The 13,260-nt window shown below is 37.8% G+C and overlaps 1 protein-coding gene across 1 annotated transcript in view; it reads left to right on the forward strand.

Annotated features, from left to right (window-relative positions):
* NELL2 (neural EGFL like 2) overlaps nt 1–13,260 on the forward strand; it is a 148,314-nt gene that overhangs the window by 133,621 nt on the left and 1,433 nt on the right. Inside the window, exons 17-19 of the mRNA XM_017829184.1 lie at nt 7,620–7,813; nt 8,794–8,970; nt 11,055–11,279. Coding sequence (XP_017684673.1) covers nt 7,620–7,813; nt 8,794–8,970; nt 11,055–11,279 — 596 coding nt within the window. The remainder of the gene's footprint in view (nt 1–7,619; nt 7,814–8,793; nt 8,971–11,054; nt 11,280–13,260) is intronic.

A 13,260-nucleotide genomic window follows, 5' to 3' on the forward strand; every position in this document is an offset into this window, starting at 1 on the left:
TCTGATTATAACATTGCACTTCTGTCACTCCTGGCACAGGTAATAAATACTTCAGCCAGGCATTTATGGAAATATTCTCAATATCCCAAGTTTTATCTTCAGTGTCAACATAACACTTGTCTCATGGGTTGAAGATAGTGCCTTGGCACATGCTGTCTCAAGAGATATACATGATACAAAATTACTATGTTAAGATGTGAGCAAACAAGGAACAATTAAGCTTCAATTTCCAAACAAATGAAAAGCCAAGGGAAAAGAAATATGGGGATCGCTACATGTATACAGAAGTGGCAATTATTAGAATGCTTTGACCTTTTCTGCAAAGCACCAACAGCTCTTTGTTAAACATAACCAGAGGATAACAAGTAATTAGAGTTAAATCAGAGATGCCAGGAAACTATCTTCATTGCCGATAACCCTAGTCGCTAACAGTGGAACACTTTCAGTTTGATTGATTGCGGCTCCAAATATTGGAATGCTTAGCAACTTGAGATCACAGAATTATAGAATGGCTTCAGTTGGAAGGGACCTTAGTGATCATCTAGATCCAACTCTCCTGCTGTGGGCAGGGACACCTTCCACTAGACCAGGTTGTTCAGGGCCCCATCCAGCCTGGCCTTGGTGGCGAAGAAAGTTAGATATTTGATTAGTCTTATTACATCACTTGTTGTTGTATTGAAGCCTGTGATATGTTGTCTCAAATAAAAATAAAACCTAAAACATATGAAGAGACAGCCTAAAATTCATTATGGTATGGAAAGTTGAACTTGCAGTAGTTCAACACAGTAATGCAGAAGCATTCGTCTTCTCTGCTGTCAGATCTTTCCACTGCAAGAGATTTTCCTGCTGGGTTTAAAGACCAAAGAAAATGGTTTTCTTTTGTCACTTCTTCAGTAACCCCTAGTTAGATGTGATTAGATTGAGCTGGTGGTGGATAATCTTTTAGATAGTCACTTTAATGGGGCAGCAGTTTCCAGGCCATACTAATCTCAAATTTCAAATCTCAGTCTTCCAATTCTCACCTTCAACTGTATCCAGGACCAGCATCCTCTGAAACTTTCTGGCTCGTGCAAGTGCTTCAGCTTGCAAGAGCTGTAGAAGAACAGTGCAAACTACTTCAAAGTAGTGTTTTATATAAAGTGCATAATAGCATTGATTTTGACTCATCTTTTATAAGTTTTAGTTGTGTTGAAGAAAGTTCTCTGTTTTAGTGCAGAAAACTTGTAAAAGCCAAGAAAGTGTGGATTTAAATATTTTCTTTCTTGATTGTTCTATGTGGTATGCCTCAAACCTGGGTCTGTTTTTGTCTCCTGGAAATGTGCCAATAGTACTACAGATTGCATTTTGGTGGTCAGCATAATCAGCTCCTTGTTTCCTTCAGCAAAGCCTTTGATTTTAAAAATTCATGTGGAAACACCTCTATTAAAATCACACAGGTACATTTCCTTATAAACCTTATTTTAACAGGATACCAAAACTACACCTACCTGTTTTGCAGGAAATGTCCTTTTAGGACATCGTACTAAATATTCCTAGCTAGACATGGGCTCCTTGGTAGCATTAGACTTTTTCAGTACTTGATAATGAAAAAATAGTTGCTGAATTGCCTGTATTACACATATATTGACCTCGGCTACTGCTGCTTCTTTGGCAAAACTCTGAATATTGAGCATTTTGACTAATGTACTTGAATGCAGAAATTCATAATCACATTTTATTGTATCTACAGGCAATGGAAGACCTAGAGATTCCTTTGCTAATGGTTCTGATTCACATTATACTCCTAGGCAGACCTATGGTGTCTTTAACAATTACCAAGAGAAATTATGGGAAATGCAGCTGTAGGGCTTCAACCTCTTACCAGCACTTACTGTTTTTCCCTTGGAAATAAAATTATGTTACGCATCATTGTATTTCCAGAAAAGTGAAATGTCAGCCATATAGATTTGAGAACTGTATGGCTTTGGGATGTCTTAAATTTTATATATATGTAAATATAGCATTCAGCATGGTATATTAACTGGTATCTTCCTCTTTGCCCCCTGACAACTTTTCTTTATTGTTTCTTTAAACAGTCTTATTGGTACTCTGAAGGTTGTCTCTCATGTACTATTTCTTAAAGAGAGCTGGGCTAAGGGAGTAGATATTGCATCCTCAGGCTTCATTGCAGTAAAAAAACTGGAACAACTGAGAGCAAAATCCTAAAATAAGAAAGTTTGGGCCCTGTTAATGTTTGCCCTGCAGTTCTGTGTAACATTCTGATTCCTTTGAATTTGTCCTCTGCAATGTCTAAATGCTTCCAAAATCAGTTGAAGAGAGAAACTGTATTGGTTTGTACCAGAATAGTGCAGGTTATACCTCAGCAGTTGTTGGACATTTTGCATACATCCACATTCGAAGAATAGCTCACCTAATTAAGGCAGCCCATTAGGACTAACCAAGAGTATCTGTCAGGTACCAGCTGTTGTTTATATAGAATATGAGGTCAACATATCTTCACTCTCAGCAGGTACCACATTCTTTAAATGAGACAGGTGCAAATGAAAGGATTGGAAAGCATCATTCCAGAATGCCCAATTCATAAAAGGATCTTTTTTGGTTGTAAGGGTTTATCTCTATGTGAACTCACAGTTTGGGTTTTCTGTTCTGAAATATCTTATGTTTTTCTTCTGCCATCCTAATTCCAGAATTAGAATAATTTCCTTCTCTGTGTGACAGAGCAGCCTGCCTGACAACACAGGGGCTAGGTCTCTACTTGAACACTATGTTCCACAGTTGAGGATATTGAGGGATGGAGGCATATTACAAGCCTCAGTATGCTCCCCAGCCTTAATGAATGGGCAAAGTCCAAAATGGTGACTCCAGCGTCCATATCTCTGGATCTGCATGGCAGAGGAATTCCTAGCTGTCAGGATGTCTCAGTTTATCTCACAGTACATCCAGTATTTTAATTAGTACATGAAATTTCTTGTAGCTGTAAAAACCACTGTCAGTTTGGAGTCCTACACTTAGGTTTAACAGAACCTTTCTTATTGATAGCACTTAAGGGAGACAGGAAATAAAGAATCACTACTCTTCAGCAGGAAATCTTACTAGCATTCACAAAGCTCCATTAAAATCCTTTTGCTTTTATTTATGATCATAAAAGGTCAGCAAATAAAGTGACTTCTTTCTTTCCCATCCATCCCAAATAGAGCTGTAGGCATTAAGGCTTTATTACTAAATTTGGAAACCCAACTTAAGCATCACCAAACAGAAGGCAGATGACCTCTTTTATTTCATGGCATGTAGTTCCTTTAAGAGCATGTGTTATGCAAGGGAGGTCATGAAGTTTTTGAATAAAAGTATTACACTATATGAAATGTATTCCCTCTTTAAAGTGTTTTTAATTAGTATAGTATACATTTACTCTGAATCCATGATATGGTATCTTTAAACAATCTTCTTTCTATCTGAAAATGTTATCTTTTTAGTCACTAGTTTTAATTCATATTTAAGACATCATTATTTTAACATAATACTGTCTTTGAATCTAAGCACTACCACAGAGATATTTTTATTGTAGCCTTTTAAATTCCTTGAAGGATATTGAATTTGCACACATTGGTCACTGTTCGTCACCAATTGAGCAAGTTTGAGCTGGCTCCCTGCCAAAATCTCCAATGCTCAACGAAAGCCTGCTTCCCAGAGAGGGAAGAAAAAAACCAAACAGCCAAAGCTAGAGCAAAATATGTATATTTTACATGTAAAACAGATATATACAGTGAGAATACTATATACATATAACCTCAGAAACCAAATAGCTTCCTAAAAGGGTAGAGGGGAAGGGAGAAGGGAAAAAGGACAAAAAAAGGATGCAAAGGGACAGAAACAAAACAGGTATGCACAATCTAAAAACCCGGTAACCAGCAAAATAAAGAACTGGCAAAATCTCACCACTTCCCTTGAGAGAAGCAGGACAGCTGGACACGGCCCAGCACTCTCCCCTCACACGTGGCAGACAACAGCAGTCGCTGTAGACCTCAGCTCCAGATAAGCAAGACCGAGACAGGGACCCACCGTTCTCGAACCTCGCCGGAAAGGAAGAGAGCGAGCTCTCTTATCTACGCCTTATTTATACCTCAGGTTATGCAAAGGAATAGCATGGAATACTTCCTTGGTCACTTTCCTAGTTCCTTTCTGGTTACAAGCTGGTCTCCAGGAAGGCCTAGAGTGAAAACTATCACACCAATGCAGAGTAGTTGCTCGGTAGAGACATTCCGAGTCGGAGCCTGCTCACTGCTCAGGGCCAAGTCAAACAGTGCTTTCTCTCTTTGGGATTCTTTGACTATCTGTTCCAAGAATCAGTCAGTAAATCTGTTAAATACAGCCTTGGGTCACAACCTGGTGGAGCAATTAAAATGCCCATTTTTATGGAGATTTCTGCCTCTGCAGTCTCACAAATATTGCCAATGGAGTTTAGTAATTCCAAGTGCTGTCACCATATTGTATGGCTTTAGGCCAGTATTTTTCCTGTGTAGACATGAAATTATTTGTGATACAATTAACTCCTAGCTTTCTGTAACAGAATATATCACTACTTCTTCCCCCATGGTACTCCTTTGTTGTTGCAATGTTAAGTTGTCCCAAGAGATGATGGTAAGAAATGGAAAATCCTTCAAAATGGGCCAGATCAAAGCTGCTGTAATTTTTAGTGTAGGTTATATAAAAAAGAACTTATCCTTATTTAGCATTAGATAACTACTTACATTTCATTTCTGGGGTTTTTTTGAGGCAAACCTCCAAGTCCTTTGAGACCTAATGTTTTAATGTCATAACACTCAAGGTGCTTGGTTCCTAAGCAATGTGTTGTAAATAGCCTGAAATGAATTATTTGTTTGGTTTTTTTTTTTGTTTGGCTGGTTTGATTTTTGTTTGGGTTTTTTGTTATAGTTTTTTGGTTTGTTTTTGGTTTTGTTTTGAAAGAATATGGGAGCAATAATAATATGCCTCTGTGGCTAGATATACTGGAAATATGCAACCTATAATCCTACGTCTTCCCTTTTCAGATACAAAAGGTGGAGGGGTCAGTGTACCTTGTCCATAGTTGGTTATGACTGTAAACCAAACTGTCAGTAACATAATTTACCATCCATTAAAATTCCAAAGTAAAAAAACTGAACAAAGTTTTGCTTGGTGTGGATGATTTGTGTGCAAGTTCTTTGCTGATAATGCTCGAAGTTTGATGTGGATGAATTATGCAAATGAGAGTTTCATGCATGAAAAGTTGGTGTTTCTCTTGCTGCATCATAAACACACTGCTGTTTCTGATTAGGTTAGAATCAATATGTAAATAGCTCCTGCTGTGACTAGGGATATTTAAATTGCCCTATCCAGAACATTTATTTTCATGAATCAAACTACTGAAAAAAAAAAAAAAAAAGAAAGTTGAGATTTTTCATAAGTTCTCAGTGCCAGATAAGCTCAGCTTGATACCAGAGTCAATGATAACCTCCATTATTTTCAGTTACTGTTACTGTGTTGAAAAACAAACCTCAGAAGTCTTTTTCTCATGGGAAAATTGTGAAATACACTTATACATAAGGGCCAAATGCAGACTTAATGTTTATAAGGTCAGCATTTTTTGTTTAAAGGAAACTCTTCTTATTTACCTGATATCTGAACTTTGTCCACTTATCTCATTAAATATGGCTGCTTTCTGTTAAGTGTCCAGATTCTTGAGAAGTACCGTTATTCATTTATGACACTAGCTGTGTGAAAGCTTTGTACAAAACAGTGTTCTAAGAAATGAACACAAGTTTCATAAAGTAATTTATTAAAAAATACTTTAATGATAAAGAGAATCTTGCTGTTAATCTGAATCATTATATTATATAGAATTAGTTTCTGTTCTCTTTCTTGCATAACCTAAAAATAGTTAGACTGAGTATGCAGAGATCCAAATTTTAAATTGCAAGATTGTATTACTTTCAGGATGAATTTGGCTATACAATTCTTTTTCACCTCTTAGTGTGGCAGTGAGTGTCATATTTAGTATATGCATTGTATGAAGAGTTATTTCCTTTTATCAGGCTTAAATTTGTTGTCTTCCAGTTCCATTCACTGTCCCTTGTCTTGCGTGTTAGGCAATACGGAGAAAAAAAGCTGTCAACGTATCTTCTCTGGAGTATTCTTTTTTTTTTTGTTATGTTCTTTTAGAGATGGGCAATTCATTTATTTTCAGTTTTTCTCAAATGACATTTTCCTCATTCTTCCCATAAGCCCTAGTCATTTTGCAATTTTTTAAAGATGGTGCCACTGTAATTGCGCACAATATTTGAAAGAAACCCACAATGCTCCTTATTTGTACAATGAGATTCTAATAATTTCCCTGCTGTTTTTCATTCCAATTCATACCCATGTTAGCAACTTGTTTACTTTTTTCTTTCTGCAGCCACACTTGGAATTGAAATGATAATGGAGTTATTTTGCTTTAAACTGAATGTGCTTGAGGTGAATTGGAGGTTTCATTTCCATTGTTGAACCCAAAGCTGAGTTTTATTAGGTTTTATGCTGATGGTGAAAGATACATGCATGACCGTATTGCTTATTTTGTCTCATATTCCTCTGTTGGGCATTTAATTATAACAATACTTTTTAATAATTAAGAACTTGGGCCATACTGTTGTGAAATTGTATTTAGAGTTGAACTCAGTGTATCGGTATTTACAGTCACCGTAGTTCTAATCTTTACTCTGTTTTCCACTTTCTACTGCATATATCTGTTTACTTCATGACCTTTTGAACTTTTTTTCCCAGATAATTTTTCTACATTTGGACAGCTGGAAAAAGCTAAATAAAGACTATTTGAGTAGAAGGTAGTTTGTGCTGCTAGTTGGCTCTTGCAAAATAATTGTGTGTACCTTGATGAAATAGATCTTTAATGGTACTCTTGAATTCTTTGAGATATGATTGTTTTGAAGTAATTTATTTGTATTCACTGGAGACACAATTTTTTTTCTTTATTTTCTATTCTAGACACAGGAGCTATAGGTATCACTGCAACTTGAATAATTAAAGTATTCTAGTTTTCGCACTGATAAATGATGCAACTTTAAGTATGGTCTCTAATAAATGATGCAATTTAAAACATGGTGTACTTGCTTAAATGAGCTTACAGGTCAGATGTCACCTTTCACATTAACTTCTCAGCAAGTGAACTCAAATGTGCTAGACAGAACACAGAACTAGCAAAAGGTTTTGAAAACAGGATTCTGAAGCTGCCCTTGTTTCACTGAACATGTCTTATGAATGGTTGCCACAAACTAAAGCTCTTAAGGGAGCAGAGAATTATATTTTTTTGCATACTTCTTGTGATTTCTTCATTCTATCTACCTTACTCAGTAGCATTCACTTCAAAAGATGTGTAGGAAAACTCACAATATCATGTTTTAAAAGCTGATGTGACTTGTAAAATATTTTTTTGTGAACTTGTAAGTTATTTCTCCCCATTCTGGTGAAGTACAAATTAATTTTCAGCTGAAGGCTTTAATGGCTAAGAATCATTTATATTGACTGCCACAAGAACATTTTTGTTAATTGAATGTGGTCTAAGAGCATTGCATGGCATGTTTTTGCAGATATTGATGAATGTGGAACTGGAAGGCATAGCTGTGCCAATGACACTGTTTGCTTTAACTTGGATGGTGGGTATGACTGTCGATGTCCCCATGGCAAGAACTGCACAGGAGACTGTATCCATGAAGAAAAAATCAAGCACAATGGTCAGATTTGGGTGCTGGAGAATGACAGATGCTCTGTCTGCTCATGCCAGGTCAGTACAAATGGAGTTAGCTGCTTCTGTGAGGTGGTGGTAGGGATGAAGGAAAGAGCATCATGATTCAAGTGAAATTCCTGGTACAGCTGCCTTCTCGGGTGGTGCTACAGAAAAATAAAATTGTATCTTACATAGGGTCTTGAGGAGAGCTTCTCTCTCTAACCTGCACAAGCAGAACATCCACAGGAAGTTTATTATATGATGCTGGGAGAAGGACAATAGTACTGTTTTGTTAGCAGAGATGCCACCTGTGTTTTTTTGGTGGGAGTAACAGCATTCTCTTGCAAAGAAACTGTCTAGATACATATTGGAGTTGGAGGCTGACACCAGTATCTCTAGCAGATGGCTATATATAGAAGTAAGTTCTGTATCTGCAGAGTAATTCACCTTAACTTTTCAGCTGTTTGCTGTGGGAACTTTGGTCCCAAGCTAAATGCTGATGGAGAATGAAGGCCCAATACACTGGTAGCTGTGTCCTGAGCATTTCAGCAGCTGAACTTCCACTGATATGGGTTGAATTTCAGATCACCTATCATTTTCCTTATGTGAATAATTACAGAAGAGAGGGATTGTCTTCCTTGGTACCCTCTTCTAATCTGGTATTCTATGATACTATGATACTCTATAGTCTGAAGTTTAAACAAGATTCATCCAGCCTTCATATGAGAATGACAAACTTAGTTTCTTAAAATTTGACCCTTGGGAAAGACACCCTTGGGTTTCACCACCTTAGAGGAGAGCTGCCTAAAGATTGATTGTATGAAGGATGTATATAAGGCAACAGGGGAACTTTATGGTAGTTGATGAGTGTGTATTGGGGTTTCTAACTTGTTTTGAATTGTATTTTGACAAAGATACTGTGAAAAAACTTTTGAGCTACTGTCTTAGAATCATGGCAAAAAATCAAGTTTTGGCCCAAGTATGGCTGGAGTTGTGCAAATTTCTACCATCACTGTATGTCTGTCTTCTAAAAACAGAATGGATATGTGATGTGCCGGCGAATGGTCTGTGACTGCCAAAATCCCACTGTTGACCTCTTTTGCTGTCCTGAATGTGACCCGAGGCTCAGCAGTCAGTGTTTACATCAGAGTGGGGAGCTTTCCTATAACAGTGGTGACTCCTGGATACAGAATTGTCAGCAGTGCCGCTGTTTGGTAAGGCTTCTGATTACAGCAGCAGAGACAGGAGGGAAAAAGTATATGAGATATTCTGATCTGTGAATAGTTTAATTTTCATGCATTAGCATCCACTTAATTTCCCCTGCAGTACTTATATAATCAAAATGTGGTTTTCGTGGATTTTTGTCAGTATTGTCAAGTTCCTGTCAAAAATGCATTTTGACACAATACACATAATAAAAATTATTTAATCATAAAGATTGTTTTAGCAAAGAGTGAAGGTCATTTGGATATGGCACCTACACAGCAACATTAATGTGTTCACATTCAGAGACTGATGAAGCAGTATAAGGAAATTCTAAATATGTATTTATTATCCCAGTTGATAATTTCAAGGATGCTGATAGACTAAAACGTGTTTTTTCATTCAGACATTTTGAGTAACAGAAAAATAATAAGACACTATATATTTTTCAAAACAGTGAAATGAGTTTTGAAAAAAACATCTATTAAACCTTGTCATCCTTTTTCTGGGCATATATTCCATACAAACTGTTCTGCATAAGGTTGCTTGGGAAGTTTCTATGACAGAAAAAATCCCAAGAAAAAAACCAACTGGCTTTTGTTACAGGTTATCTGCAAATGTAAAGTTCATGTAGCAGCTTTGGCAAGTCAGGGTATCATGAATAACAGCCAGAAACCAATTCTGTAGACTGTGTTTTCAGTGCTACCACTGCTAAAATCCAATTAAAGAGATTCCCATGTGCTTCATTAAGTGTCTTAAAAATGAAACAAAACAACCTACAGTTTAGAATCTCAATAGATGTTTCTTTTTTTTCAAGATGCTACTTCTGTAGCTAAAGCCTGCTTTCTTTCAGTAGTCATGGATTTTTTGGGGTGACAGTGTATTGTCTAGTCCTTGTACTGTTCATCACTGCAAAAAACCAGATTGAAGTATCAAGAGCAGTGGCTGGTTTCAAAGGTTGCTTTCGTTCTTACCACCATGTAGTTCAGGAATAAGAAAATTGATCCAGATGAGAAATTTGTAAAAGACTAACTTCACAATACTTTCTGCAAAAAGAGGGGTAGATTTGGAGCCATGACGAGTATCTGAATTTTTTTTCAGCCTCTGCTCTGGAGATAGTGAACTCCTCATGCTCAAAGTCTTAGATACAGTTTTTGTGAATATCCTGATTTCCTAGGGCCATATGCTGTTCTCTTTGCCCCCCTTAAATCCGGACTACTCAATCTGTGCTCAAATTACCTGAATAACTTTGAGGTCAGAGATGGACCTGCTACCCCAAAAAAATGTGCATTAATGACTTCTGTGAAATCTTTTCTTTGACCAATAAATCTGCAGCTTTGGCCCTTGTCCAGAGTGAAGGGAAGTTGATTCCAGCTTCTAGTAACTGATGTGAATAATTAAACATCTTTAGATTTGTGATCAGGCATACAGTAATTTCACCTAAGGATATTCTGGCTCAACACAAATCTCTGCTTTGAGCTTTTCTTACTCTGGCTGTACTAAACCCACCATGCAGAAAGTGTGATTACACTTGGAAGTTCAATTATTCTGATCACAATATTCTAAATGGATGGTAAGTGGGTAGAGGTCCTCTCACTGAAAACACACTGGTGTTCCCCATTACATTGGGCTGCTGCTGGCTTGACACCCTTAATCTAGCCAATGCGCTTGTAACCATGGCAAAAATAAATTTGAGGGCTTTCTATGGCAAACCAACAGTCTGAATAGAGGTGGAACTAGGTGAAACTGGAGATTTCGGAGCACTTTTGCAGTGGAGTCATGTTATAGCTTCCGTCACTTGCACAAGAGTCTCACAAGGACAGACCCATATCCTGTATTGCATAACTTGTATGGAGAATTTTCAGCTGCAGTTAGATGCAGAGTCTTTGGAAGTAAGTTAATATACTTCCTGAATAGCATGCAGAAAAATGCACCTGACCTGTCGTGTCTCCCACAGTCAGTGTTCTCTGTGCTGAATTCAGAACAGGACCAGATGGGAAAAATCAGCCAGCTAGAAATATAGTGCTGATCCAGAGGAATGGGCCATGAAACAAAATAAGAGCTAATAATCATATTTTGTTCTCTCTGAAAACAGCAAGGAGAAGTTGACTGCTGGCCTCTGCCATGCCCAGAGGTGGACTGTGAATTCAGTGTCCTCCCTGAGAATGAGTGCTGCCCACGCTGTGTCACTGACCCCTGCCAAGCAGACACCATTCGCAATGACATTACTAAAACATGTCTGGATGAAACCAATGTCATTCGCTTCACTGGATCTTCTTGGATTAAGCATGGCACAGAGTGCACCCTCTGCCAGTGCAAGGTAAAGTGTATCAAGATAAAGCTGAGATACTTCTTTCCTGTCTTGTTCTGTGGCACATCAATATTAATGCACTGAGTCCAGTCAGTGAACGGTTGGTGTCTACACTTGTATTAAAGCAGCAGAGATGACAGTAAAAGTGTTCAGCTTAGTTAATTGTACTTTTGCATGTGCTAGAAGGATGATTTAATTGCTAGGAGGTCAGAAGCAGGACAACAGCCTATGCTGCAGAGTGCTGTGGACACAGTAGTGGCCTTTGCTTTTCCACGAGTATATTCAAGTTTGATCATAGAGCTCCAAGCTCCATGCTGTCTTGGAAACATGCAAATATAGGTATGTAAGCCTAGACTTTGCACAAGAAACTTGTTCAGTGTGATACTGTAGTGTTATTGGAACTGATTGAATTGCTTTGGAGAATAAAAAGACTAGTTATATGGTCACATAGCTTTCATGCTTTAAAATTAATAGCATAATCAGCATGTTTAGAACATTTACCATTTTTATAGTCAAAGGACTTCATTGTCCAAGGAGAAAAATTAATGGCTATGGGCATATGTGACTTCTTGCATCTCTTTTTAAGGATACAAAAGAAAAGGAGCTTAAAATAAATGTTTCCATTCAGAGCAAGCCTATAGGGTAGATTTTGTTTTCTGCCATCCAACTGAAGAATAACAATAGGTGTTTCCACGGTAGCCAAAGAGAGAGAGATAGCAGGATTCATCTATAGTTATTTAATTATTACTGAAATTCACAGTTTATTTTGGGCTTTATTCTATGTCCTTCCCAAGCAAGATGCCTCCCAAACTCTAATACATGGTACAATTAACTACTTTGAAAAGGTGCTCATAAAACAATCTAACTTCAACACCTCCTTCTGTGAGAATTCTGTGTGATCAGGGAGCAGAAGCAGTCAAGTATCACCTTCATCCTCCATTTAGCCTGATTCATACTATGTGCAATAGCAGCTGCTGCCATCAAGGCGTAGTCCTTTCTCAAGGGCCGTGGTATGCACCAGGTAGGTGTCAGCATTTGTCTTGGTGGCAGAACGGGTCAATGGTGAGAAGAAAATGCTCTAATCTGACAGAATGGCTAATGGTTAGAAAGCCAGCTGCTGCCTGAAAGATGTTGAAACAGGCTTACACACAGAAATCTGTGCTTTTGGGGTCTGTAGCTGGTGGTATACTCCAGCTCCAATGCTAGAAGTTACTTTTTGATTGGGCAAGTTGCTGAGGTTCTTTTGCATCTGTTTCCCCATCTGTAGAACAAATAATGGTGTGTGATTCTTTCCTAAATCACTTTTTACATTCAGTGATGGGAAATGTGTTCTCATTGTACTGCTAATCAATGGCAATGCAGAAGGCATGCATCAGTTCTGATGATGGCGACCTCTGTGCTGCTGCCATCTGCCCTTTCGTGTTAAGCAAAGACTGAACTCTAAGCATTGACTAATTGGTATTCAGTGTAAACAGATAAACAGACTAATAAAATACAGTGCTGCATTGTGAACATAGTTAAGATTAAAACAGATACTGTGCCAGACTCCATAGTTTTAATGACTCAGATGTGAATCTGCGTAACAGTGAAGGTGTACTACTTTGTCCCTAAGCAACCCAAATCTCACTCAATTCTCTTTACAGAACAGTCTTCATTTTGAAATACACTATCTCCTCATATTGCTGGCATTTTAATATTGCAGTTCTGCATGCAAGCAGCCTGATCCCTCCAGATCAGGTTAATGGTGTGTCCAGTTTGTATAGTGCTCCTTCTCATTCATATTGTGTCACCCTACTCTTTTCTTGCAGAGCACCACATGGAAGGTCAAAGCTCTAGTCTAAGCCTCTCTAAGCAAGCTATAGCAAAATAGGTTTACACAAATCCCTTAAGAATTCAGAAAACTGGGTATCAGCTAAAGTAGACTTAGCTACAGAAACATTTCTAATCACAAGTAAAGAAGGTGGAGAGTAGGACTGTAACCTCCAAAGTT

Source organism: Lepidothrix coronata, unplaced genomic scaffold (assembly GCF_001604755.1).
Source record: "Lepidothrix coronata isolate B3197 unplaced genomic scaffold, Lepidothrix_coronata-1.0 Scaffold159, whole genome shotgun sequence".
Lineage (NCBI taxonomy): Eukaryota > Metazoa > Chordata > Aves > Passeriformes > Pipridae > Lepidothrix > Lepidothrix coronata.